The sequence below is a fragment of the Rattus norvegicus genome, chromosome 7 (genome assembly GCF_036323735.1).
Source record: "Rattus norvegicus strain BN/NHsdMcwi chromosome 7, GRCr8, whole genome shotgun sequence".
NCBI lineage: Eukaryota > Metazoa > Chordata > Mammalia > Rodentia > Muridae > Rattus > Rattus norvegicus.
Genome location: NC_086025.1, coordinates 112,860,438 through 112,888,411, shown reverse-complemented (window position 1 = coordinate 112,888,411; position 27,974 = coordinate 112,860,438). Strand labels below are relative to the sequence as shown.

Below are 27,974 nucleotides of genomic sequence, written 5' to 3'. Positions count from 1 at the left end.
ATGGCCCTTGCCTGGGCAAAGCAGGTACAGAGAGCCAGTGCCCAGTTTGCCATCACAGACGCCTCTGGAGGCGGCTCCTCCTCATTCTGCTGCTCTTCTGATCAGCATCTCCAGGACCACTAAAGAACATGGCCATCTTGCTGGGCTGTGTGGGCCCAGGCAGACCTATTGCCCTCTCTGGGCCACAGTCTCTGGTCCTGTGATAGGACCTGGTCTATATATAGGTCTCTAGGTCTCCCAGCAATCTGGAGATCATCTGATTAAGTCCCTCAGCCTTGGGGAGAATTTGCAGTTATTATGAAGTGACTCTTTCCAAGACATGCTTCCGGGGTGATCAGAGGTACCGTGTCCACAGTAACAGTTGTGTGTGTGTGAGAGAGAGAGAGAGAGAATGTGGGTGTGTCATAAGTTGGAGCTTTGCATGACCCAATGTAAATATCATTTTAATAACCCTGTGCTGGGACCTTTCATGGCTGTGCTGGAAGCTGGTGGGAAGCCTTCATTAACTCTCCCGTGACCTGGGAAGTCTATGGTCCTTCTTCCTCGTTTGCAGTTAAGGAAAGCCAGGCCTTGTTTGAGGGATGACTTGGTTGAATGAGCATCTCTGGGCCCCTGACTCACATGTGGGTTCTTAGTGGGGGCAGGGGGCTTCATGTGTGAAACTACATTGGGATCTGAGGGACTGTCACAGTGGAGCTGAGCAGCAGAGAGGACCTAGCAAAGAAAGCGTCTGCCTGGAGTTTTCTCTGGCTACAACCTTGGTCCTTGTCCACGCCCCTCTGTCCCTAGCCCCAAAGCTCTGGGCTAGTGTTCTCTACAGCCTTCCCGCCGCCGAGTCCTACGTCTCTTTTGCAGTGCCAGGAGTCTCAGCTGATTCTCTTGGAGCCCCGCAGCTTTGGCTGGAGATTGGGCACGAAGGCCGGAGTATAGGAAATCTTAGTTTTGTGTGCCCCTTCACCCAGGGCGGCAGCGTCAGAGCACGCTCCTGGGGGCTGCGGGCCCTTTAAATCCTCCGGGGCGGCGGCGGCGGGCGGGGGATGACATCAGCGGGCGGGCCCGGGGCTCAATGGGAACCGCGGGGACGCGCGCGCGGGCAGGGAGCGCGCGAGCCGGCGGCGGGGGCGGGCGGCGGGAGGCGGCGGAGCGCGGAGCCTGAGCCCGGCCGGGCCGAGCGCAGCGCAGCGGGCCGGGGAGAGGCTGGCGCGCCCGCGGCCCGGCGAATCCTCTGGCATCCGCCCCGGCGGGCCGCCCCGGCGCGGTGAGCATCGGGGGCCGGGGAAGCGGGGTTCCCTCCGCCTCTTTGTGTTTTCTTTTTGCGCGAGCGCGGGGCGGACACGCGCGTCCGCGCAGGGCTGGGGGCGCCGCCCGTGAGGACAAAGGCGCGGCCGGGGACGCGGAGGGGACGGGCGCTTCGCAGGCCGCCGGGTGCACCGAGGCGGCCCCGAGTTGGGGCGGGGGATCTGCGGCAAGGGCCTGGCTGGGGTCCCGGGGGCGCTCGGGTTCCAGCCGGCCGCGGTCCCTCCTCTGTGCCCTGGGCTCCGGGTCACTGAAGCCATTCTCCTGTAGGGTGGGGGCGCGCGGGGGTCCTAAGTGATGGGGTGCGTGGTCACCCGGGCCACCGGCTTTGTTTTCCTTTGTGGTGAGAAGAAGGGAGGGGGTTATTTATCGCTTGGATTCTCATTGCGGTGTGCGAGACAGCCTTGTGCTTCAAGCCTCTGAAAGCTGGGTGCCTGGGCGCCTCAGAGGCAGGGCTGCGACTTAGGCCACCCCCTCCCCCTACTTTGTCCAGAGTTTTCCCACATATTTCTTAGCATAGCCTCCCCCTGGAAAGGGGGTCTGGAGAAAGAGAAAGGGGTGCAGTTGCAATTAGTACTTGGCGTTTGGGACGCCTTTCTTAGGTTTAGAGTATTCCTTCAGTTTTTATCCCACTGATTCATTGACCATGGTCTTGGTCCTGCAGAAGGTGGGTGGTGTGTGTGTGTCAGGAGGGGTGTGTGTATGTGTGTGTGTGTGACACGGGACTGCCCATGTGCCCGGCTGGTTGTAGTTGTAATTTTTCTAACCAGCTGAGAAGTCTTGACTCCTCATGACCATCTTTTTTTTTTTTTTTAACTTTGTTTATTCCCCTCCCCCACCCTCCCGGAAGGGACTGAGTGAAGAATTGGAAAGATACTCGGATTCCCTGAAGAAGCCCCTATCCGGAAGTCGTTTTCTTTGGGGGGGGGCTTTTAAGTGGAGGAGGGTTAGGACAGGCTAGACTCTCTCCAGGGCTCTGGTCTCCAGGGTGGAGAGACCCTGGCGTTGGCCGGGTCTTGCAGGGTTGGTGGTTATAGCTCTCTCCCCTTTTGAGCAGACAGCCGTGAGTGGAGAGGGGCTTGGGGGTCATGTGCAGTGTATTTATGTAAGACTCCCAGACAGAGGGCACTGGTATTTATATAACCTGGCGTGGGTATTTATGTAATATAGGATGCAGTGTATTTATGTTCCTTTCCTAACCTGTGGCTTTCCCAGATGCCATGTATGGTCTCTGAGTTGGCGTTAGTGGAAACCCGGCTTTGGGGGGTGGGGGGGTTGTTTGTGAGTACACAGCCAGCCCTCCCTTTCCTGTAGGGGTCATAAGTGTGAACCTCTACAACCGTCTTCCCCTGGTGGGTGCACTTAGCAAGCTGGACCATGTGTGGACCCGTGGTGCCAGGCTGGTGGGTTTTCTGCAGATATGCAGTACTGCTGTTGGCATCCAGGGCAGCTCAGCTGGGCCAGGCCAGCCATGTGGGCAGAGACCCATGATGGAGAGCCCAGAGTTTGGCTGGCACCCAGTGGCAGCCACTTCCTTGTGGCTGGTGGAAAGACTGTGGTGGCTCTCTGGGAGCTAGTACTAGGCTAGGGTGTCTCTCGTGGCTTGGATCTCTTGGCTCTTGGGCTGATCAAGGAGCCCTAGTGAATCTCTCCCGGCTTCCTTCCAGGCCTGGCAGCTGGGGGCAGGCTTGGCCCAGGGAAGGGGCAGCACAGTCACTGTCTCACCTTCGATTTTTACTTCTCAAGCCTGGAGTGAAATATGTTCTGGGTAGGAGGCCCTGTTTGGTTCTAGGTGAGGTTTCTGCCCTTGCCTTGCTGCTGGGTGGTATGGGAAGGGTAGCAAGGCCGTTCCAGGCTTGGGTTCCCGTCTGCAAAAGGAATGCCCTCTTGTTCACCTACACTAGCTCATGTGTAAAAAGCAGGGGTGTCGAGGACCCCATTCCCTGTCTCATAGTTTACTATTCCCTGCCTCCTCATCCCCCATTCATCGAGTCTTCCTTTTTGCTGGCCTGGAACACAGTTACCCAGACCTCTACCAGGCCAGGACAGAGGGGTCCCTTCCATGGTGCCCCAATCCTTATTATCCACAGGCTTGAGGCCTCCACCTAATCCGAGGAAGGAGCAAGCTATTGAGCTGACTCCACAGGGATGGGACCTGTCTCAGGAAACCCTTCCTCTAGTCTTCAGGAAAGTCTGCCTGAGAGTCCACTCAAAGATATGTGTGCAGAAAGGCCTGAGAAATGGTTCTGTACTGGCCTGAGAGGCATTGGGAGGTACCTTGCCTTCCCTTTCTGAGTGGAGACCAGACCCTCTTATGTGGGGCCTGCTGGAACTTTCGGTCAGCTTAGCCCTGTGTGAGCCTAGCAGCCCAGAGGGAGGGATAGAGGTGGGTACCCTGTGGCCTCAGGAGTCTCTTAGTGCCAAGGAGCTCTGTGGGGCTCTTCCCTTTATCCTGGAGGTTGGAACTTGCTGTCAGGGGCTATTACAGTTTTCAGGATGGTCTATTTCTGTGGACCCTGTTCCTCCTATCTGTCAGATTTCTGGGGTCCAGGTTCCCTAGGGTATCTTAAGTGTCTCCAGAGTGTTTGCAGAGAAAGCATTTTGGAGAGACTTTCGGCCTTTCACCTGATGGTGTTGGTGGAGATTTCACTGCTGAGCACAAGACCCAAGACCATGCTCCTGTCTATTTCCTGTTAACCCTTTGTCCTTGACTTAGGGCCTGAGCCCCTTGTAGCCAGCCAGCCTTCCTCTGAGGGTCTGCTTGGCGTTCCCTTCTTGGGCCTTGGCTCAGAGCCCATCTTTTCTGAACTGAGTGAAACTTGTTCTAAACCTGCCTCGGCTTTGCCCAGGTGTGTGGGCATGAGGACTACCCGACACCTGGCTGCCCTTGAGCGAAGTGAAGTCAGATTGCTTCCCAGACAGTGGGAGGGAGAAGGAGACTGCCTGCCTCTGGTGGAGGAAGGGTCCGGGCCCTCTGGTGCGGGAGGTCCTGTCCATGACCTGTTTCTGCTTCTCCCCGCAGCAAGGTTGAAGCATGGAGCTGCGTGTGGGAAACAAGTATCGCTTGGGCCGGAAGATCGGCAGTGGGTCCTTTGGCGACATCTACCTGGGTAAGAGACTGGGCCTCCAGCTGTGGCCCTTGGGGGCAGCTCTGGCATGAGGAGGAGGGGGGAACCCGGGATCTGGGAGCAGGACTTTGCTCTGGTTGTGTGGCATGGCCTACAAGCCCCCTGGGGTCATCCCAGATCCAGAAGGGAGCCTAGGTGGTCTGGGGGTGTCTTTCACTGCCAGGCAGGCAGGGCCTCAGCAGGCCATAAGAGCAGAGGAGGTATATTTAGCCGACTTCCAGCTGCCACTGACCTGGGTCTCTATGAGGCATGGGAAAGCCCTGGCTGGGTTGGCGCTCCCACCCCTAGGGTCCTGGCAAAAGAATACTGATGGATAGAAAATGCTTTGGCTATCCTGGACCCCTGGGAGGCTCCCAGGAAGTCCAGGCTTCTCCCTTAGATGTGTCTTTCTGGAATGCAGTCTGGGCCTCCTTTGGAATGACAGAGAGAGGATCTCATCCCTCTGGGAGCTCCCTGTCCCTGGATGTGCTGCCTTTTAGAAATCTGGGTTTGCTCTGATGTCATTTTTTTTTTTTTTTTTTTTTTGGTTCTTTTTTTTTGGAGCTGGGGACCGAACCCAGGGCCTTGGGCTTCCTAGGCAAGCGCTCTACCACTGAGCTAAATCCCCAACCCCCTCTGATGTCATTTTAAGCAGATTGCTGGGTACCTCAGCCTCTAGTGAGGGAGAAACGAGTCCCCAGCCTCCCTCCAGTGTTGCCTTCCTAGCCTGGCCTTGTGCCATTTTGAGTGTTGTTGGCCTGGAGGGGAGAGTTTGCGTGGTAACCACATAGATGGAGTTGGGAGTCTTGGAGTTGCTAGTGTGGTGACAAGCCTCCCAGGTCATCCTTGGTGCTGCCCTGTCTCCTCAGGAGGAGGCCCAGCTGCCTCTTGTTTTCTTCCTCAGAGAACTAAAATGAATCACTTCTGTCCTGGACAGAGACTAGAGACACTGTAGTCATTAATCGGTTTGGTCAAGGATTTCTTTTTCCTGGTGCTCCAAGCCCCTGTCCATTTCAAGTACGAATGCTGTCATCCCGCAAGCCTCAGGGCAGTGGGCAGGGGATGCACAGGCCTTCTTAGCTCTTACCTACAGCCCCTTTCTTGGCATTGTCACCCTCAAGGCATCCCCAGTTTCTGGTTCCCAGTGCTCCCCATTTCCTGTGTGACCCAGGCTGTCCCTTTCTTCTGATGGCAGGAGGCAAAGGTGACTGCTAGGGAAACTAGCTGGGGCCACCTTGGCACCACAGCTCCACTGAGTGCAAGGGTAGAAGAGAGAATGGGACACAGACATCCCTGGAGTCTAGACCTTATCTCAGGCAGCTGCCCTGGGACCTCAGTGTCCCCATCTTTGTCCCGGATGACCAAGCACTGTCGCAGGTCACAAATGGAACAGCGGTGAAGTAGTTTTGTGCCCAGCGTCAGGTGGATCCCATGCCCTGTCGACCGCTCGCTGTTTCTCTATGGGGTGTGGTGGTGTGCACCTGTAGACAAAGCTACTCTGGAGGCCGAGGCGGGAAGATTGTTCCAAGTAGTGAGATAACTGTTCAAAGAATAAGTAACGTGAAGTCAAGGTGTGTCTGGGTCCTGTCATTCCTTTCAGAAGGAGCTGGTGTATGCTTGGGTCTGCTTCCCAACCCCACCCCAGTGCCCAGAATGTGGCCCGTTCACGGCAGATATCCGATGAAGGCTGTAAAATATTCTATGTGGTAGGATAGGAGAGAGCAGGGATGTGGGAACCGAGTGGGCCTGTTTCTGGTTCCCAGTGCTCCCCATTTACTGTGTGACTTGGGCTGTCCCTTTCTCTGAGCCTGGCATAGGTTCGAGGAATGTGTGTTGTGTATTGTGTGTGTGTGCACATGCATGCATGCAGCTCTTGACTTGTTTAATCTGCTATTCAAGAGTGCCCTGTGCTGGCCCCTCTTCTGCAAAAGGGATATGAACACTTGTGGATGGAGAAGCACAGTGCAAGGTCACTCAGAAAGGCCAGTGTCCCTTGTTCCTGAGGTCTGCCTCCCTGGGAGGGGAGGACTTCCTGTTTATCTGTGGTGTCTTTCGATGATGCTAACTGCCAGGCCCAGATTTACTCCTGCCTGTGTCAGCTCTGGAATGAATGCATTGACCCTGGGTCTTTGCTTTTGCTAGTTGTAAACTCTGGTTCCCTGCTGGCCTTGACTTCCCCATCTGAGACAGTGTTGTGAGAAGTAGGGCCGCACTGCATGAACCCCTTGCCTGTGTGGGAATGGTGGTGACGGAAGGTCCCCCTTTGACTGGCCTTGCTGGCACGCTTTGTTCAGAGTGCTGGCCACATTCTCATCATGGTGCTGGGCCAGGGGCTGACTCCAGATGGCCTCTACAGGTGGGGCCAGGCTAGGCTTCCACATCTACCTCCTTTCCAGGATTGACCTCAAGGAAGTCTTGGAATGAGAGCCTTGAGGAGTGGTTGCGAAGCCCTCAGCCCACCTTCCTGTCTATCCGTCTCCCTCCTTTTAGGGTCTAAGGTTGACTGGACCCTGCAGGAGCTCTTAAGTTCTGTTAAAATGAGGGGAGGCTCTGAGCTTCAACCCTACAAAGGGTAGAGAGTGGGTGGCTATAGAGATGGCCTTTAGTTTGTCTGAGACAGTCTCACGGAGTAGTCCTAGCTGGCCTGGAACTCACTCACTATGTAGACCAGGGTGGCCTTGAAGTCAGAGGTGGAGTGTCTCTGCCTCCCTGTTCTGGATTAAAGGTGTGTGTTACCATGCACAGGCTTCAGCCTTTTCTTACGGATGTCAGAGTTGCTGCTGCAGTTGGTGCAAGGATGAATGGGCTCAGTACACCCCTCCCTGGGTCTCTGTGCCTGCATAGGTGGCCACAGCTAGCTAAAGGGGCTGCTCACCCCTCCCTCTTTGCCTCCAGCTTCTCTCCGGGTTTCCAGTCCGTCTGGAGCCAACCAGGTTCACACTTCCTCCAAAACTGTTTTGGGGACCAGTCAGCTCCTCCGTTTTGGTGCAGAGTGGAACTATGGGTCAGGAGGCAGGTCCTTTCTTCTGGTTTCTAAGCCTTTGCATATGAAGCCCCTCAGCGAGGCACCCATACGTGCCATTTGCCTCTGTGGTTGCCCTGCTCTCTGTCACCCCCACAGAAGGTGGACAGAGTGTCAGGACAACCCTAGCAGACCCAGCGCTGCCTGCAGTATACACGAACAGTGTGCTTGGAAGCTGTTACAGAGGAAAAGGCAGAGTTGGGAGATTTGAAATCCTGGCTCTGCTCCAGCCAGTTCTGTCTGGCCTAGGCCAGCCACTTAGCCTCACTGAACCTTTTCCTAGTGGTTGGCAGGATTAAGGGAAGTCAGAGAAGAGCCTGACTGCCTCCTGCTAGGAATCAGACTGCCCAAGACCTGTTGGTGTGACGGTAGGTGGGGAGGGAGCAGTGGCTCTTGTCTGGGGGTCAGAAGACTTTGCCTAATTGCTTAGGTCCCAGGCTGCTGGCCTGGGAAGTTTTGTGACATATGGTCATCCGACCTTTGATGTGTTGGGTTTTCCCGTGTCAAATAGAGACTGCCCTGGCACTGGCAGGGTGGCCTCAGACTTCAAAGTAATGAAGAGCCCCGCCTTTGCTCTCTGTGTCTGCTGAGTCATCAATGACCCTAGGGGTCATCTCTGCACCTTGCTGTGGCCGCCCAGACTTTCCTTTACTCCATAAGTTCCCTCCATCCCTTTCTTATACACTGTCTGTTCTTAGCGAGGGGTGACTTTTGTGTCTTGGAGGGCATTTGGCAAGTTCTGAAGACATTTCTGGTTCTTACAACATGAGGCGGGTGGGTGCGACCATGGCGTCTAGTGGGTAGAAGCCAAGAATATTGCCAAACTCCGGACAGTTCAGAAAGAGTTGTCGAACCTCGAATGTCAGGACTGTCGAGACTAAGAACTCCGTCACGTCACTGGATGCTTGTACTGCTTGTGACCCTCAGCTGGGTGAGCAGGATCTTAGCCCTTAGGTCTCAGCCCTCACCCTGCCGACCTCTGCCACTCCCCTCTCAGCTGCCCCTGGTCCTCACTGCCCCAAACCCCTCAGCTGCACTCTTCCTGCCTTTGCCTGTCCCTGTGGCAGGATCTCAACAAGCAACCATTTCTCTAGGCTCCTCACAGGGACTTCCTCCTTCACTCCCAGGCGGGCAATTCTTACCCCTCACCACCTCGCTTCATTCCGTCTCTGGCTGGGATGGGTCACTCATCGGCCCTCACAGTGGACTGCTTGCTGTGCGCTCGGGTTCTGCTGAGCTGCTGTCTGTCATGAACAGCCCCAGAAACTAAGTCAGCTAGCAGTTTGCAGCAGCCTCTTGGGCTCAGAAGTAGGAGATCAGAGCCATCTCTAATGGAGAGGGACTGAGGAAAACTTCCAGCATCAACTCTGGCTTCTGTATAGATGTCTATGTAACTACACATACACATGATGTTGATGATGGAGAGGTGGTATGATGATGATGGTGATGATAGTGATGATGATGATGATGATGATGGTGATGATGGTGATGATGGTGTTGGTGATGATGTCATCATCATCCCTTGGCCAGGAGGTGGCAGGATCAAGGTCTAAGATCCAGCAGCTTGGGTCTGTAGGAGATGGGCTCATGGTGTACAACCAGATTGGCTTCAAACTCACTATCCTCCAGTCTCTGCTTTCCAAGTGCTACAATTACAAGTATCACACTCTCATCCACCACATTCTCCTGCTTTTGATGCCCATGGCAAGACAGGGTATTACAGGACTCCATGTCACCCCAGGTCCCTTTTTTTGCTGTATCCTTAAGAGCCCCCAGAAAACTGCTCTATTGAACAGTGGTTGTTGATATGTCCAAAGACCTTAACAGGGAGCTGGGAAGAAAATGAAGTGCTTGCCCCACCATCCTGAGGGCCTGGGCAAGCCTGCACCCTCCTCATACACAGCTTTAAAAAAGAAAGGAAGCTGGGCCTGGTGGCTCAAACTTGTAATCCCAGTCAATGCCGATGAGGCAGAGATAGGACCCCTGGGGCCTGCTGGCCAGCCAGTCTAGCTGACTGGGCAAGCTCCGAGTTCAGTGAGAGACCCTGTCTCCAAAGTTTGATTTACTCTTTATTTTGGCGTTGGGGTGGGTCGGCCTGCCTGTGTGTCATGCGCTCTGTTCGTGCTGTGCTTGTGCTTCTGTTGGATCCCCTGGGACTGGAGTTTCCGATGATGGCTGTGAGCTGCCACTCGGGCACTGGGAACCAAACCAGGGGCCTCTGGAAGAGCTAAGTGCTCTTAACAGCTAAGCCATCTCTCCAGCCTTTGTCTTAAAAAATAAGGCAGAGAGTGGTTGAGGAAAACTTCCAACACCTCTGGCCTGTGTACACACACACACACACACACACACACACACACACACACACACACACACACACACACGTGATGAAGATGATGATCCTAAACTTTTTTTCCCGAGACAGGGTTTTTCTGGGTAGCTCTGACTGTCCCGGAACTCATTCTATAGACCAGGCTGACGGTGAACTCAGAGACCCACCTGCCTCTGCCCCCCCCCCCCCGCCCCCGAGTGCTAGGATTAAAGGCGTGCACCACTACTGCCTGACAAACGTTGAAATTGTTAAAGTCGTTTGCAAACCAGTCTCCAGTTGCTCCTTAGATTTAGCCATCTAATCTGATTTTCTTTTATGTGGCTCAGAAATCAAAATGCATATGCAAAAGTTAGAATGACGTGTTACGTGAGAGAATGCAGAAGAACACATAGCACGTGCTTTTATCTCACTGACATGTCCAGACTAGGCAAGACCTTAGCAGAAAGTAGTTCTGGTCACTAGGGGCTGGGGGAAGGAATGGGGGTGGGGGTTGGGGTGGATTGCTAAAGGGCATGGGCCTTTGAGGCTGTGGTGGACACTTTCTCAGATTGTCCGTACATTTAAACTAAACCGTAAACAGTTTCAAAGTGCCTGTGACTCTATCTCATAGTTTACACGTGACATTTTAGCAAGAGCACGCCAGTAAAAAGCGACATGCGATAAGGTGTTTGTGAAGTGCCCCCCCCCCCGTCGATGTTTGTGAAGTGCCCCCCCCCCCCCCAGTCGACCATTCTTGTTCCTCATTCGGCTGCAGCTCAGACGCTTCCCCGTCTGAAAGAGCACAGAGTGCGGGTCTGTGCTTTCTCGTTTTCGCTTCCTGTGTCTTGGAGATCTTCCACCGCTACACAGAGCGAGCTTCCTCCTCCCCTCACCATTGTGCTCTGTTACGGATCAGCTAGTCTTTATTTAGCCAGTCCCGAAAGACGGACATGTGGGTGGCTCCAAGCTTTTACTTACTGCAAACACTCCACAGTGGACAGCCTTGGCCAGGCGCTCACACCACACAAGGCTGCTGGCTAATGGGGCTGGAGAAGTGGCAGAGGTAGGTGGATCTCTGAGTTCCAGGTCAGGCAGGCTACGTAGTGTGGCCCTGCTTTAAAGAAAAAAAGTGCTAGGCGGTGGGGGTGCGTGTCTTTGAGCCTAACGGTTAGATCTCTGAGTTTGAGGCCAGCTTGGTCTACAGAGAGTTCCAGAATAACCTCACTGAGGGGCTACACTGAGAAACCCCGCCTGTACAAAAAGAAAAACAACAACAAAAATAAATAAATAAGAAAGAAAATGAGTTTATTCTGCTCTTGCAGAGGACCGGAGTTTGGCTCTCGGTTCCCAACACCTACGGTATGTGGCTCACCCTGCCTGTGACTCCAGCTTCAGGGAAATCCGGTGTGACGCCCTGGCCTCTGTGGCACCTGTGCTCAAATCCATATGCTGCTCCCCTGAAACACACACACATATGAAAAAAAGAAGTTTCCTTTTTTTGAGGCAAAGACTCCTTATGCAGCCGTGGCTGGCCTGGAACTTGCTATGTGGACCAGATCAAACTCAGCAGAGATCTGCCTGTCTCTGCTGGGTTGGAGGCTTATACTACCACATCCAGCAAAAATTAAAATCTTTTAAAAGATCATTAAGGAATGTCGACCAATCTCCTGAGGTAGAGGTGCCTGTCACAGCTGGGACATGGAAAGTCACCCGCTAACTGTGTAGGGGAGGAGAGCCCAGTGGCCTTAGCCGGGCCTGTGAAAAGCGTAAGCCTTGTGGGACCTGTGGCTGTGCTAGACGGAACCATCTTCAGGGTCTTTTGTGTCTGGAGGAGGCCGCTCTCTCCCCTGTGGGCACTGTCAGTTCACGTCCTCTGTCTGTTTCCTGTCCGGTCTTTCCTGTCCATTAGCTGTTTGCCTGTGATAAGAGTTGTATGTTTTTCTTTCAGCCTTATGTCTTGTGCTTTGGCCAGTGTGAAGGGGTTCAGAATGTTTTTGAAGGAGAGGGAGCCTTTGACGTTTCCCCCTTATCTTTATTAGTATGTGTGTATGCTTGTGTGTGTGGAGGTCGGAAGACAGCTTTTCGAGGTGGTTCTTTCCTTCTGCATAGGTTCTGAGTATTGAACTCAGGTCATCAGGCTTTGCAGCAATCACCTTTATCTTCTGAGCCAGCTTGCCATCTCCCTGAGGAACACCTCCCCTTCCCCTCCCCTGGTCCGTCACACACAGGAACAAGCAGACAGAACACTAATGTGCTATTCTACCTCCCTTCCAAGCACTCTGTAGCCTAGGCTAGAAATCATTCTGTAGCCCAGGCTGGCCTGAAATTCATGTGTAAACCTAGCTGACCTTGAACTCAGGGAGTTCTCTTGCTTCAGCCTCCCCCAAGTTGGGACTGCGGGTGTGAGTGCCGTGTCCAGGTTGTCGTGTGACTTCTGGAGCCACAGCCCCAGGCTGAGAGCTAGGCCTCGGAGTGTATCATTTCCTAGTTAGAGCATCTTGCGTCCAGCTGTGAGAAACCAGGAGTGGGTGGGGGAGCAGAGATGCAGACAGGCCCCTCATGCCCAGACTCAGAAGCTCAGAGAACTGGATCCACATTCCATTTCTCCATCGAGCCATGTGGTCTTGGCCGAGCCTGTTTCTTCTGTGTGTAATGGGGTTGGGAACCGGATGAGAACGTGCTGGGGTGGAATGCGAGGGCTGCCTTTTCTGTGACTGAGGGACTGGCGGTTAGGCTGATTCCTTACCGAGCTCCCTTACACTTGGAGTTGTCGTGGGGCATCCCAGGATGCCCACAGCCTCACTGGGCCCCCAAACCCTCTTCTCTGCGACCCTTCAGAGTCGACACACGCACTGACCTGCCAGTCGCTAGGATTAAGTTCTGTGCGTCATCGTCTACCCCTCAACCCCCACAGGTGTGTCAGTCTATGTGGGTGCGCCTGACCTGTGGCCTCTAAGCAGCTTAGGGTGTGTTATCTCCTTCCCTCCCATGTACTTCTCATAGGCTGCGCAGGAAGCCTCTGGAGTGCCCACCCACACACTCCCTGGTTCCTCTGTGACCCCTTTTCAGTCTCACTGAGTGCTCCTGGTCCCCAGACAGCCTCAGGCAACCGCAAATGCTGAATGGTAGGTACCCCACGGTCCCTTGAGATTGATGCTGGTCCTTTACCTCCTCTGACGCGGGCAGGTGCCAACATTGCCTCTGGTGAGGAAGTAGCCATCAAGCTCGAATGTGTGAAGACGAAGCACCCACAGCTCCACATCGAGAGCAAGTTCTACAAGATGATGCAGGGAGGAGGTGAGGCAGGGATGGGGGAGGTGAGGCAGGGATGGGGGAGGTGAGGCAGGGATGGGGGAGGTGAGGCAGGGATGGGGGAGGTGAGGCAGGGATGGGGGAGGTGAGGCAGGGGTGGGGGAGGTGAGGCAGGGATGGGGGAGGTGAGGCAGGGGTGGGGGAGGTGAGGCAGGGGTGGGGGAGGTGAGGCAGGGGTGGGGGAGGTGAGGCAGGGATGGGGCTGGGAGTGGTGGGGAGATGGAGGTGCCCAAGGAGAGGAGGAAAGGAGAGGATCTCTCGCCCAGGCTAGGGTAGGGTGGGGGATGGTGGTCCTGACGCAGAGGACATGCGTGGGGAGTGACCACTGCTGACCAATCTCTCTCCCATGGGCCCAGTGGGGATCCCATCCATCAAGTGGTGCGGGGCTGAGGGTGACTATAACGTGATGGTCATGGAGTTGCTGGGGCCCAGCCTGGAAGACCTCTTCAACTTCTGTTCCCGAAAGTTCAGCCTCAAGACGGTGCTGCTGCTGGCCGACCAGATGGTGAGTCCCCGCCCCTCCAGTTGTTCAGGTGACTCCCCGAGATGGTGCACCGAGGAAAGCTCTCTCAGAAAGGAAAAGGGAGGCCACTCTCCCTTGAGGGAGCTCACACCCACTCTTTGCTGTGTCCACCCCTATCTTAGGAGTACTGGTGCTATGAGGAAACACCATGACCAAAAGCAACTCAGGGAGGAAAGGGTTTATTTCCCTCACTCCCCTCATTGTTCATTAAAGGAAGACAGGTCAGGAACCTGGAGGAGCTGGTGCAGACGCCATGGAGGGGTGCTGCTTATTGACTTGCTCTCCATGGCTTGCTCAGTTGCTTTTTTTTTTTTTTTTAAGATTTATTCATTTATTATATATAAGTACACTGTAGCTGTCTTCAGACGCACCAGAAGACGGCATTAGATCTCTTTACAGATGGTTGTGAGCCACCATGTGGTTGCTGGGAATTGAACTCAGGACCTCTGGAAGTGTAGTCGGGTGCTCTTAACCACTGAGCCATCTCTCCAGCCCGCTCAGTTGCTTAATATAGAACCCAGGACCATGAACCCAGGGATGGCCCCACCCACAATGGCCCAGGCCCTTCCCCATCAAATCCTTAAGAAAATGCCCTATAGGGTTGCCTACAGCCTGATCTTAGGAAAGTATTTTCTCAGTTGAGGCTCTCTTCTCTCAGATGACTTTAGCTTGTGTCAAGCTGATGTAAAACCAGCCAGCACAGCCCTTTTCCTGAGCACCCCCATTTCTGTTAGACTCCTGCTTAGATTTGTGTTAAAATAGCCTCTTGGGGTGCGTGTGTGTGGCTGTATGTGTGCGTGCATGCGTGCGTGCGTGCGTGTGTGTGTGTGTGTACGTATACCTGAGAGTGCTTGCATAGAGAGGGATGGGGTACAAAGTCCCACGCTGGGTGTCTTCAGTTTTTCTCACTTTATTTTTTTTAAGATTTATTTAAAAAGCTAGGTGTGGTGGCTCCCACTTTTAATCCCAGCTCTTGGGAGACAGAGTCAGTTGCATCTCTGAGTTTGAGGCCATCCTTCCAGGACAGCCAGAGCTACACACAGAGAAAGCCTGTCTTGAGAGGCCAAAAGAGAAGAGTAATTATTTATTCCACAAGTGCGGGTCTGTGCTGATGCTTCCTAAGGCTAGAGGTGTCAGGTCTCCTGGAGCTAAAGTTGCGGGTCATTGTAAGCTACCCGAGGTGGGTGCTGGGGACCGAACCCAGGTCGCCTGGAAGAGAAATATGCGCTCTTAACTGCTAAGCCATCTCTCCAGCCCCCTGAAACCTCTTTTTAATGAGCTTTGACTTGGTTCGCTTAAAAAAGGAAAAGAAAAAGATAAAACCAGAATCTGGATGCGGGGGCTCAGGCCTGTCCTTCCGGCACTCAGGAGACTGAGGCAGAGGAATGACGGTAAGCTCAAGGCCAGCCTGAAGTACAGTGTAAGACCCTATCTTAAAACAAAACCAAGAAACCAACGATAAAGAAAATCCAAATTCAGACCTAGGTTGTAGTAGCTCATGTCAGTCATTCCAGTGTTCAGGAGGTTGGGGCTGGAGGCTTGCCAGGCGTTTGGAGCCAGCCCGGGATGCGTAGTTCAGACTCTGTCTCCAGGATAAAAACCAGAGCTGAGGAGCCCAGTGATGGAACACTCACCTGGTACTTAAGAGGCACCCCCTCCAATTGGCAGTGGTATTAAAAAAAAAAAAAATCACCCAAACATGTGAACCTGTACACACGTATGCAAAAACCTATATGAAGCCATAAGGCTAACAGGATAGCTCAGTGGTGAGATTCCTTCTTGCCAAGTCTGATGGCCTAAGGTGGATCCCCAGGACTCACATGGTGGAAGGGGAGAACTGACTTACTTCGCAGGCATACCACAGCACCGTGTCTGTCCACAGGCAGATGTGAAAACAATAAATAATAAGGGATCTCAGAATTTCGCACCTGCCCTGGAAGGCGCAGATCTTGCCTTAGTATATAGCCGTCCATCATGCATTTTTCCATTCACGTGCGTTCATGCAGAGGAGAACGGTCAGATTCTCACGCGTGAAACCCAGAAGATATATCATGTGCATGATTATTCGTTTGAGCTTTTAAAAATTCTCTGTCTCTGACAGGGTTTCAATCTGGCCTTGAACATGTGGGGATCACTCACTAATTAAAAAGTAAACAAATCTCATAAAGGAGTCTCTGCCTGACTTTCGGTGGCGTTTGGAAGCCGGGTGGTAGGGATAGTCCCATCTTGTGCTCCCTCTGTCTCCGTGCCCTTACATGTGGCGGCCCAGGTTCTGAGACGGTCGAGCCAGTCAGGGGTTCTTAGGACCCAGCTGCCTTTCTTGGTCTAATTCTTCGCTGTCTGTCTCACGCCATGTTTTATGAACTCCTTTGAAGTCCTTCCTTGTTGCTTGGGAAGGCCCAGCCTTGAACTCCCCTTCATGCTGAGACTAGGTCTTCCTTCCTGGCCAGAGCAGGGCCAGGTGGACATTTGCCTTCTCTGTTGAGTGACCTGCCGTCTCCTTGCCTCCTTCAGATCAGCCGCATCGAGTATATCCACTCCAAGAACTTCATCCACCGGGACGTGAAGCCTGACAACTTCCTCATGGGCCTGGGGAAGAAAGGCAATCTGGTATACATCATTGACTTCGGCCTGGCCAAGAAGTACCGGGATGCCCGTACACACCAGCATATTCCCTACCGGGAAAACAAGAACCTGACCGGCACTGCCCGCTATGCCTCTATCAACACCCACCTGGGCATTGGTGAGTGAGCAGAGCCCGAGCAAACATGCTGTGGCCAGGATGGGCCCATGTCCCTGCCTGGGTTGAAGACTCTTCTGGAGAGCCTCACTGAGAAGGTTCTCTACTCTACCAGGCCCAGGCCTGGACTTGTTTCACATGGACCCCTTCATAAGCAGAGTTTGTCTACTGGCCATCTTGAGTGGGTGGCAGTGTTTCTCACTTGTTTGTCTAGGAAATGCAAGCCCAGGGTTTGTTTGTTTTTTTTTTTTTTTTTTTCCTTTTTTTCGGAGCTGGGGACCGAACTCAGGGCCTTGCGCTTGCTAGGCAAGCGCTCTACCACTGAGCTAAATCCCCAACCCCAAGCCCAGGGGTTTAACATGGCTCTTTCCGTGCATGCAGCTTAACGAATTCTGGAGCTGGTTTTGACTCCAGCCATGTCTCAAGCTACCGTGTGAGCCCTAAGCTCGAGACAGGCCAGGCAGGGGGGCGGTGGTGCCCACACACAGTTGTTGAGTGAAACAGAACCTGGGCTGGAAAAACTGGCTGGAGCAGACATGAGAAAGTTCTGCCTCAGGCAATCCGGAGGAGGACGTGGGTGGGTGCTAGTTATAATGGGCACTGAGGAGGGCGAGGGCGGGGTGCATAGTGAGAAGCGAAGCCTGACTGGCCCCTTGACCTCCTGACCTGTGCAGAGCAAAGCCGTCGAGATGACCTGGAGAGCCTGGGCTATGTGCTCATGTACTTCAACCTGGGCTCCCTGCCCTGGCAAGGCCTCAAAGCAGCCACCAAGCGTCAGAAGTACGAGCGGATCAGCGAGAAGAAGATGTCAACGCCGATCGAGGTCCTCTGCAAAGGCTACCCCTGTGAGTAGCCAGTGGGGGTGACATTTCCCTCTTAAGGGCAAGACCGGGCCCGTGCCTAGATGGGGTTCTCCTGATCTTGACCCCAGAGTGTTTATGATAGTCTCTCAAAGGGATCTCTCTGCCTGGGAGCTGGATGCCAGAACCCCTATACCCTTACATACTGGGTGTCCCCAGCCCTACCTCCTGCCTTATCCCAGAGGTCCACTCTCGGCCTTGTACAGTTTGAGGAAGTGGCTTAGATCACGATGGGGCTCTGCATCCCGTGTGGCTTTTCTGAATAGCCCTTGTGTTTACGGCCATGGTCCTGGTGGCTGTGACCCCAGAGCGCTTGTTCAGACAGGTGGCGAACACTTCTGTTCTCATCCCGCCCTTCTTAGATTGATACCATTGCAGGGTCAGTGGGTACCTAGGACAGTGGTGGTGCTGAGGCTGCCAGGAGACTCACCCTCACAGCCACCTCTTCTGTCCTTGTGACCCACCAGCTGAGTTCTCAACTTACCTCAACTTCTGCCGCTCCCTGCGGTTCGATGACAAACCTGACTACTCCTACCTGCGCCAGCTCTTCCGCAATCTCTTTCACCGGCAGGGTTTCTCCTATGACTACGTCTTCGACTGGAACATGCTCAAATTCGTGAGTCACCGGCAGGCCAAGGCGGGCTTGGGGGACTGGACAGGGCAGGCCCTGACTCATAAGGCCAGAGTGACCTGGTGGGGGGCGGGGCTCCCGTTAAACGGGAGATATGAGCTGGACAGTGTGAGTGACGTCACAGGGGTCCCAGAACCCCTCGTCTCCAGCCACCTTGGCATAGACAGGGCATGTCGCCATGGGGGGCAGGGCCCTGGGAAGGCACCACCTCCTGCCAGGTGGGAGAGGACCTGGCGTGGCCTCCAGTCCCTCTTGTGTACCTATGGCCAATGGATGGCACTGGCTGGACCCTCTGCAGCCCTGATAGCTGTCTGTATTCTCCTGTTCCTCTTGTGCATATCCCAAGTGGTGGCCCTTTCTGAGGCCTCCCTGGCCAGCCTGGATCCTATCAGAGTGGCTTCTTTGTTCCTGGTTATAGGACCCTGGGTCTTACTAGGTAGTTCTGTCTCCCTCTTCTAAGGGTCCTGGGGTGGGGAGGTAGGGAGAAGCATTCACCAATCAATGCCTCAAGCGCTGGAATCCGTGAAATTGTGTGTCTTGTTTCACATCTCTTCTGGAAAAGGGGGCTTCATCGAGCCAGGCTCAGCCCCGAGACAACGAAGCTCTTGCGTCACCCTGCCCCCGCCCTTGGCCTTGCGCTGGGCCCACTTACTCGCCCACTTACTGGTAAGGATCTTCCAAGGCCTGGCCCTTCATAGATGTGTGACTTAGCCAGCAGGCACGAAGGCTTAGCCTCAGCAATGCTCTCTCTGTCCTTTCCAGGTGCCCGGCGCCCCTGGGCACCCAAGGACCCCCAGATAGGCCGGTGGAGGAGGTGGAACAGCTGCCCCCTCAAAGATACTGGCCTGTGGTCTGGACTCCAGGGCCCCAGTTCTGATACCACCAGGGTGTCTCAGCCATCTCTGCCAAGCTTGAGGTGGCTGTCCAGTGGAAAGGTTATGACAGAAAGCCCCTGCATGGGATTCTGAGGAGTAAACCAGCTGCCTGAGGACTAGACAAGTGTGAAGAAGGAGCAGTGACTGTCTAGGAGGGGTTGGTGGCATATCACAGGACCCTGCTCGATCTAGACCCCATTATCGGCCTATGTATTGAATCTGAGCTCATTAAAACACTTCCTCCTCTTCGTCCACGTGTGCCTCTCTTTTCACAGAGCGGCCCTTGGCCCCCCACTCCATCCAGTGTTAAGAATGAACGTAGATAGGCCTTGTCTTCTGGGCACCAAGATGGGCACATTGATTTTTGGCCTCTTCTCTTTGGGCCCAATCAGTGGCCTGGGCCTGTTCTCTAAGGAAGCATCACAGGCTGGGGACCTTGGGGCAAAGCTCTGTGGCTTTTTATGTCTGGGACTGGAGTGAAAAAGGTGGGCAGTGAGGCTCCTTCCAGCTCAGATCATGTAGGCCACGGGCCTGGTCGTGCAGCTAGCTCTTATATTACCGGATGTTCAAGGCCTGGGGCACCAGACATTTGCTACAGAAAATTACCCACGTCTAATTTGGGGATGGGCTTTGACCCTTCTCAGTGAAGCTCAAAAGAATAGACTTTGTATTCTCTAGACCTCGGCATCCCTCTGTCGTAGCCACATAGTGCTGACTTTCATTCACTGAAGTCATTGGGAACAGTTGCCAGCTCCTCAGTCAGTCACCAGATTTCACTAAGAAACGACAAGTGGCTGCCACATCCAGCATGACAGATGGGGACATTTGTCCTCTGGGAGACTCTGGACAGCTGCAGGAGATGCTTCCTGCACAGTGCCCTTTGTGTGGATGGCCAGTTGACAGAATTTCACACCAGGCCAGATAAACACCCTCCTGGCCCAGCCGCCAGTGCCATGATCCCCTCCCTGGAGTCTCCTTGGAGGAAGTAGACTCTAGAGTTCAAAGCTGGACAGCCTTCACTCCGCCTCTTGTGAGCCTGTCACCATGTGGCCAGCTTCATTGCCAAGGCTGGCCATCTGCAGAACTCACAGGAGAAACTTTCACAGCCGTCACCCTGAGACCAGGCCTTCCCACCTGCCCTGGGACAAACAAGCCATCAGCCACAAGACTCTCTGTGGGCAACAGACCGGAAGGATCCGCTTGACCTTGAAATGACCACCTGTGTTCCACCCCAGGGAACCGGAATCCCCGGATGCTCCTCTCTGAGAACACAACCACTATTCTAGCCAGGAGGAGACTCCATACAGCCGAGGACTGGGGTCTGTAAGATAAAGCTAGACCCTTGTGTGGCTTTGCACTGACTTCTGTGTTTTCTTCTGGGCAAATAAAGGCCGTGACAACTCTCTGGTGTGCGTTCCTTGAGGCGTCTGTCACGTTGGGTAGATGCCCCGTGGGGCCAGGTGTGTCCTGAGCCTTCTGGAACTGCTGAGACCTGAGCCATCCATTTGGCTATCCCTGTGCCAAGCTTGAAGCATCAACAACAGACTGACATCCTGTCTTGGGCTCCGCACCCCTAAGTGAAGCTCTTAGCTTAGCCTCATTAAGCCTTTGCTTCCCATTGCTACCACAGGAGAGGCTGTCAGTGCAGCAGCCTTTTTTCTCTGGCTGGGCTGGCTGTATTTTGGCTGATCCAGGCAGCAAGTGAGTGGGTGGAACCCTGGCAGTCCTGAGCCCTGGCTTCTGGGCGGGATGTCCAAGATACGGTATCTGAACAGTGTCCTTTTGAGGGACGAATAGGACTCGGCGGCAGGACTAGGTTTATCCCCAGATCTGTATGAACTTTGTAACTCTGTGCAGGTCACAAGGCTCTGGCCAGGCCGAGTAAGACCAAAGCCTGTCAGCGTTTCTACCTCAGACTGGCCCCAGACAGTTAATGGGGTGAGGTGGGGATGTGCCTATCTGGCTTGGCTCCTTCCCGTAGGACTCTGGGATCATTCTGAGTCAAGCCACTCCTTCCCCATTTTCCAGAGCAGCAGGGCTTCTTAGCCAGTACTTGGAAAGATGAGGGTTTGCAGAGCCTATACCCCCCGCCCCCCATAGCCCATGGCAGGCTCCCAACTCAGCCTATAGCTCTCTCCTCCACAGATGCGGCCCCCTGCCCTTCCCTGTGGACGGCCCCAGGACCAGCTAGGTAACTCAGCTAGGCGCTGCTCCCACGCTGCATTTCTTTCTGATCCTTTCTCCCTTCCTCTTGGACTTGGGGCGGCAACTTAGAGGATGGGCCCCTGTGGGGCTCGAGGCACCTACCTTCTCCTGCTTTACCTGAGGACCTCTTTTCTCCACAGAGCATTTGGCTTCTTCCTTTCCCCTGGGCTTCCAGGCAACAGCATTAATGGGGTCCCCTAGGTCTACTGGCTGTCGCTCCATAATAGGAGTAATGGCCAGGTCCAGGAGCCCGAGGAAGGTGGCCCTGTGATTGGGCACCAGGGGACCTCGGGACAGTGCTGTCTCTGCCCTCATTAGAGTTTGAACCCGCCCTTTCTTCTCTGGTAATGGCCTGTCTGTCAGCTATTTGGGCCTCTGAATGCCCTTTCTGCTTTGTTGAGAACAGAGGGGGCCAGATTGGAAGGGCCAAGAGTTTACCCCTGCTCATCCTGGAGTTATCAGCCAGGACAGGCTGAGCTCTCTCTGCTTTTCCACCTCCGTGGCAGCTCCCTCTTCTGGGCATTGGGTAGCTTTGGTCCCTGTGCACTGTGGTAGATGGTAAGCTCTGGCCTTCTTTGTATGGGGAGGAAGGTGAGCTGGTTTCCTCAGGCTATCCTGTTAGGGTTCCGGGTTACAGAGTAGCATCCTCCCTGGGCTGACTGGAATCCCCTCTCATGTTCCTATAGGGTGCAGCCCGGAATCCCGAGGACGTAGACCGGGAGAGACGAGAGCACGAACGGGAAGAGAGGATGGGACAGTTGCGAGGGTCCGCGACCAGAGCCCTGCCCCCTGGCCCACCAACAGGGGCTACCGCCAACCGACTCCGAAGTGCAGCCGAGCCTGTGGCTTCCACCCCGGCCTCCCGCATCCAGCAAGCTGGTCAGTAGGGACGCTGAGGCTTGGGCCGGGCCTGTGGGGTTAGGGGATGCTTGTGTTCATACTGAAGGAGCCTCCCCTCCACTCCCCCACCCTCCAGGCAATACTTCTCCCAGAGCGATCTCACGGGCAGACCGAGAGAGGAAGGTGAGCATGAGACTCCACAGAGGTGCGCCTGCCAATGTCTCATCCTCAGACCTCACTGGGCGACAAGAGGTCTCCCGAATTGCAGCCTCACAGGTGAGTCAACTCTTCCAAGCCTCTCTGGGACATAGGGGACCTTTCGGCACCTTTCCTTCCTCCCCTGTCTCTGATCACGCTGGAGCTAATTAGCCCACTTCTGTTGAGCAAAGTGAGAAACTGAGGCTCAAAGAAATAACAGCCCAGAAAGCCGTAGCACTCACTGCCGGGACCCAGTCTGGGTGGGCGACTCTCAGCGGTTTCCCATGAACACTGATGCCAGTGAGGGGTGGAGGTCCTGTCTGGTAATCCTACTTAATGGCCATATTTGGACTCAGAATGTAGGGAGAGGGGCTTGGCAAAGGTAGATCTACCCGCCCCTGCCTGTGGGAAATGAACTTCTGTGGACCCAGACCTGGGATTGAGCCATCCTTGGCCTCCAAGGAGTGTTCCAGCTCTAGGGCAAGGGGCAGCCTCAAACTCCCCAGATTGAGCAGCCTGCTGTGATGGATGGGGCTCCAGGGGGAGAGAGTGGGGAATCATTGTGGCTGCCTGCTTAAGGACTCGTCTTGAGACTCCCTCCTATTTCTTTGCCCCCCCCCCCCCAAAGACAAGCGTGCCATTTGACCATCTTGGGAAATGAGGAGTGCGACCACAGACCAGTGTTTGCGTAGGTGAGTGCTGGCTTCTCCTGAGGGCTCTGGGGGTGGCGGGGAACATGATGGGGAAGCAGGAGCCTCCCCACCCCCACCCCAAGCCGGCCACCCAGGCATGGCTTCTCACAAACAGTCCTGAGTCTGTACACAGTGACACTTTGGGAAACCCTTTCTCAGTCCTTGATTCTCCTGTCCTCTTGGTTCTTAGGAGAGACCAGGCTCTTGGCCACACATGGGTTTCCAGGGCGTTAAGCCTACCTCCCTTTGGCTGTTATATAAGATGATTTGTACAAAACCAAAAAGGAACCAGAATGTAGAAGGGCCTTGGTGCTTTTATACACAGGAAAGGCCCTCTGGCCAAGGCGAGTTCGGGATAGACTACCTGTGGTTGTCTGAGGCTTGGGAGGCTGTACCCATAGCCTGGTTTGGGAAAGAGGCCACAGCCCTTCTGGTGGTATGGGCTGGGAACCTGGGCTCCCTGGAGAAAGAGGATGTCAGCAGGCAGTGTCCCACCCATTAAGGGATACAGCTTCACACCAGGGTTTTGGTTTTGGTTTTTTTTTTTTTTTTTTTTTTTGGTTCTTTTTTTCAGAGCTGAGACCGAACCCAGGGCCTTGAGCTTCCTAGGCAAGCGCTCTACCACTGAGCTAAACACACCAGGGTTTCTTAAACAGAATTCACACTGTAGAAATTCTCCCACAAATGGCTAATCCATTCAGACAGACTGGAGGCTGGAATGGCCGCTCAGCCCACCAGGGCAGAGGATCACATAAGCTGGGTAAACTGAGGCAGCCAGGCACCTGACTGTTGTCTTTGCTTCACTTCTAGTGTCTTCACTGCATTTTATTTAAACAAATTAAAAACAGATAAGAGAGAGGACAGAGAGAACCGTTCAAACGAACGAAGGAAAAACAAACAAACCACAAAAACCACAACCCAGCACAAAGTCGACAATGGATTTTGTTTCTTTGATTTATTTTGCCAATGGCAAAAAGACAAGACGTCCTTAGCACTGAGGATGCTTGTCCCCTTGCCTTGCCCACTGCTCCCAACCTGAAGGCTGCCAACACTCCTCTGGTGACACTGGGTCACACTCCAGCCACCTGTTCTCACCACCGCCCACCACGTGCCGGGCCGCCATCGGAGGTGCCTGAAGAGCTTGCATCAGGGAGTGGTTTGGCCAGTCAAAGACAAGTCCTAGGAGATTTCATCGAGCCTTGGATGACGCGCCATCAGCCCTCAGGTGATGACAGTGGCCAGCTTTGTATTGGACTTTCCCACAATCCCCTCCCTGAGCATCCCGGTCACCACACACACTTCTCACCTCTCTGCAGAGATCCTGAGGGTGCAGTGAGATGGTGACCATGATGCCTTGTGTGTGTGTGTGTGTGTGTGTGTGTGTGTGTGTGTGTGTGTGTGTGTGTATGAGAGAGAGAGAGAGAGAGAGAGAGAGAGAGAGAGAGAGAGAGAGAGAGACTGACTAGTATTTTTCAGAGCTGCAGGTGGCCTGCCACACCTGCCTGGCCAAGTTTTTGTTCTCCTCTCCTAAAGTCAAGGTGGGGTGGACAATGATCTCCACATCCCTCAGGGCATAGAGTCCTTGCCACCACCTGTCCCCAGATGCCAGTATTTGGCACCCCCTGCCCCATCTTCCATTCCTGATCTTAGGCAAGCTCTTGGAGTCTGCTCCCAGCTGGCATCGGCTCTGAGTTACCAGTTAGTTCCCTGGTCCTGAGCGTCACCTGTGGTCACCCCTCTTCCCAGGCCTGACTTCTGAGTAGGACCCTGGGTCAGGGCTAAGTGTTGAATTTACCCTTCCTGGTTAACACCTGGTTTTTTATTATTTTATTTTTGTTTGTTTTCTCAGTGTGTGTATTTCCTAATTTATTTACCTCTTTTTTCCCTTTCTTTTTTTTTAATTAAAGAGCAAAACTTTTTATTACTTTGTAATTTAAAAAACTGAAAAAAAAATTACTGAAGAACTTTGGGGGGAATTTTGTACTTTTTTCCTGTGTAAATATTGGACTTTTTTGAGCTTTATTGTGGTTGTTAATTTGAAGTAATAAAGTAGAAAAGGACAAAGTGATGTAGACCACCCTCTGTCCGCCTCTTTGCTCTTGGGGTTTCTCCTCAGCTGACTTACCAGGGACAGTATAGTCCAAAGAAACAGCCTCAGAGGAAGCGGGGGCTGGGGCTATTGGGACCTCTTAACGCGGTATATCCAGGGGGCTTTGAGAACTCAAGGTACACAGTGCGACCTCTGACCTCTGGCCGCTGGGTGAGGAGAGCACTCTAGGTGGAGCGAGACCTAGGTCTACAGGGTGAAAGGTGAGGCTCTGAGGCTGGCCCCTTGTTATTTATAGGAGAGTTCTGAGGGTTTGGGATACTTGCTTCCCAACCAGAAACTGGCCTTGGGCTACAGCCTTAGTGGTAGAGCCCAGGCCATAGGACCTGTCCTCCGGTTGACCATGATGTCCTGTAAGATGATCCCTGCTTGCCGTGTCCCTTGGCCAGGTCCTGATGGAGGAGTCTCCACCCTCACTCCCTTGGTCTCACCACTTGTAAACCATATGTCCGAGTCTCAACGCAGGGGCCACTTTGATAGGTTTCATCCCAGAAAGAGCAAAACTTGTCTGATGACAGGTGACAACCCCCTGAGTTTTCCCCAGGTCTTTCAGGGTCCCGGGCTTAGCTTGAAGGCCAAGATTCTATGACCTCCCACAACCTGGCCTGGAAGAGGCTCTCCTGCCAGCCCCTGTCACGTGGGTGTCAGGGATAGGGATCACTACTCAGACAACACAGATTTTAGGGAGTTGGTAGATGGGTTTGCCCTTTGAAGTGCATGTCACTCATGTGCCTTTGCTGACTGGGAGATGCGGCCCCACCTGCCCCTGCCCAGGAGGCGTGAGGCTGGCACAAACCTTGGAGAGATGCAGCTTACCTGCTTCCCTTGTTCTTTCTCCACAGCGGGAACTGTGGAGCGCATTTTGTTTTAGAGGAGAGGCGGTGCTTTAGAGGACAGGGTCTTACGTAGCCCAGGCTGGTCCCTGACTGACTCAATATGAGACTAAGAATGGTCTTGAACTCCTCACCTCCTGTCTATTTCCCAAGTGATGACAGGCATGCGCCACCATGCCCGGTTCAAAATCGTAGTTCTTAATGACAGGAATGTGTCTATTTTTGCTATTTTCTTGAGCACAGCTAAGATTCAAAGCCGGACCAGGGTGGGGTGGAGTTGGGTGGGTGGTTCAGAGAGTAAAGGTACCTGTCACCAAGCTGGCGACCTGAGTTCAGTTCCCAGGACACCCACACGGTGGTAAAAGGAGAGAATCCACTCCTGAACTCGTGAAAGTTGTCTGTGCCATGTCATGCTTGCTCTATCCATCCGTCTGTCTGTCTATCTCTATCATCTATCTATCTACATCCATCCATCCATCCATCCATTCATCCATCCATCTACCTATCTATCATCTACCTGTCTGTCTATTATCTATCTATCTATCTATCTATCTATCTATCTATCTATCTATCTATCTATCATCTACCTGTCTACATCCATCCATCCATCCATCCATCCATCCATCCATCCATCCATCCATCTACCTATCTATCATCTACCTGTCTGTCTGTCTATTATCTATCTATCTATCTATTATCTATCTATCTATCTATCTATCTATCTATCTATCTATCATCTACCTGTCTACATCCATCCATCCATCCATCTACCTATCTATCATCTACCTGTCTATCTATCCATCTACCTATCTATCATCTACCTGTCTGTCTATTATCTATCTATCTATTTATCTATCTATCTATCTATCTATCTATCTATCTATCTATCATCTACCTGTCTACATCCATCCATCTATCCATCTACCTATCATCTACCTATCTATCCATCTACCTATCATCTACCTGTCTATCTATCTATCCATCTACCTATCATCTACCTATCATCTACCTGTCTGTCTGTCTGTCTATCTATCTATCTATATCTATCATCTATCTGACTACATCCATTCATCCATCCATCCATCCATCCATCCATCCGTCCACCCATCCGTCTATCTCTAGCTCTCTAGACACAAACTTCACAAAATATAGTCAGAAATTTAAAGATCCAGAACACTTTTAATATTACTATTACCATAAAAAAATAATCCTACTGCTAAGCACAGGTAGGTGGATCTCTGTGAGTTCGAGGCCAATCTGGGCTTCATAGTGAGACCTTGATGATAAATAAATTAATTTAAAGATACACGCATGGAGTACATGATTGAAAAATCTTACTTGCTTGCCCTTAGGGTGTATCTGGATGTGTTGTCAGAGTCGAACTTGAAGTCATCCATCTTGTGACTGTCTCATCCATTTTAATGAGTTAGTAGTATTACACCCCCCAATTTGGCTTAATTTGCCTGGAGGTGATTAAACAGCCATAATCAAAGCAAGGTGGGTTCTGGTGACAAGAGCAGGATAGTATGATTCTGGAGTGCAGGAGAGGAGACCCTGTCTTCCCCAAAACACAAAAGCTAAAACCCAAGAGTTGCAGTCAGAACCAGCCCTGTTTGTCCCACCCTTGTTGTACGAGGGAAGGGCAGTGGCTGACAGGGGGGAAGTAAAGCCAGAGGAAGTGAAGCAGCAGCAATTATAGTTCGGTATTCGGACCAAATAAACAAACACCAGGAAGTTGCACTCAAACCGAGGGCAGCCATGCCACCTGATGAGTCACTGTCACTCACTTAGCAAGCATGATGGCGGGGCTCAGAGGTATTTGCCATGTGTTGGGCAGAGGAGGAGCAGGATGCCCAGGGATGGATTCCAGAGAACTAAGTGGCCCTCTGTGACCCCGGACACCATCTGAACTTCCTTTTGTGCAAGGTGAAGTTGATGATGCCCTCTTCTGCTTCCAAGAATAGTCAGGACAAAACAAGAGGGAAAATGGGACACGGGGCTAAAAGTTCTCAGAGGGCACCTGGGCTGAGCCATGACAACCCAGCTTGGCTAGTCTCTCTAATCCCCATTATGTGGATGCAGACACCAAAGCATCAAAATAGTCCCTGCTTCTCAGCCCAGTCTCTGAGCCTTCACTCTAGCCAGGTGCCTTGCTCGTGCTTGTCAAGGGGACAGACTCAGGTGAGTATATTGGCTTATCTCACCACAGAACACACTGTGAGCCGGTCTGGACATGTATCTCAGTGATAGAGCTCCTGCCTAGAGTCTTTGAGGCCCTGGGTTCTGTCAGCAGCATGAGAATCGTGTGGGTAGCCTCCAGTCAAGCAGGCCCAGAGGAAGAAGGGAAGGTGTGTGGAGAAGATGCTATGGAGATGTTTGACCTGAGCCTTGGAATGGGAGAAGTTCCTTGGGGTTGAGTAGAAGA

The 27,974-nt window shown here is 53.2% G+C and overlaps 1 protein-coding gene across 7 annotated transcripts; it reads left to right on the top strand.

Annotated features, from left to right (window-relative positions):
• The first annotated feature begins 1,073 nt into the window (after positions 1-1,073).
• Csnk1e (casein kinase 1, epsilon) lies at positions 1,074-24,686 on the top strand. 7 transcript variants are annotated; one of them, XM_039079799.2, is made up of 12 exons: positions 1,074-1,258; positions 4,319-4,406; positions 12,920-13,030; positions 13,402-13,550; positions 16,083-16,311; positions 16,983-17,153; positions 17,636-17,784; positions 20,820-20,865; positions 21,566-21,758; positions 21,856-21,995; positions 22,546-22,609; positions 23,420-24,686. In XM_039079799.2, exons 2-11 carry the CDS (start codon positions 4,331-4,333, stop codon positions 22,560-22,562), a joined length of 1,281 nt encoding a protein of 426 aa, XP_038935727.1. In that variant the 5' UTR covers positions 1,074-1,258; positions 4,319-4,330; the 3' UTR covers positions 22,563-22,609; positions 23,420-24,686.
• Positions 24,687-27,974: the final 3,288 nt, after the last annotated feature.

Excerpts from the sequence above, each read along its gene's own strand:
- Csnk1e (XM_063264173.1), top strand. The coding sequence starts at position 4,331 with ATGGAGCTGCGTGTGGGAAACAAGTATCGCTTGGGCCGGAAGATCGGC. Across the intron at positions 13,031-13,401 it reads CAAGATGATGCAGGGAGGAG|TGGGGATCCCATCCATCAAG; the intron begins GTGAGGCAGGGA and ends CCATGGGCCCAG. Across the intron at positions 13,551-16,082 it reads TGCTGCTGGCCGACCAGATG|ATCAGCCGCATCGAGTATAT; the intron begins GTGAGTCCCCGC and ends TGCCTCCTTCAG.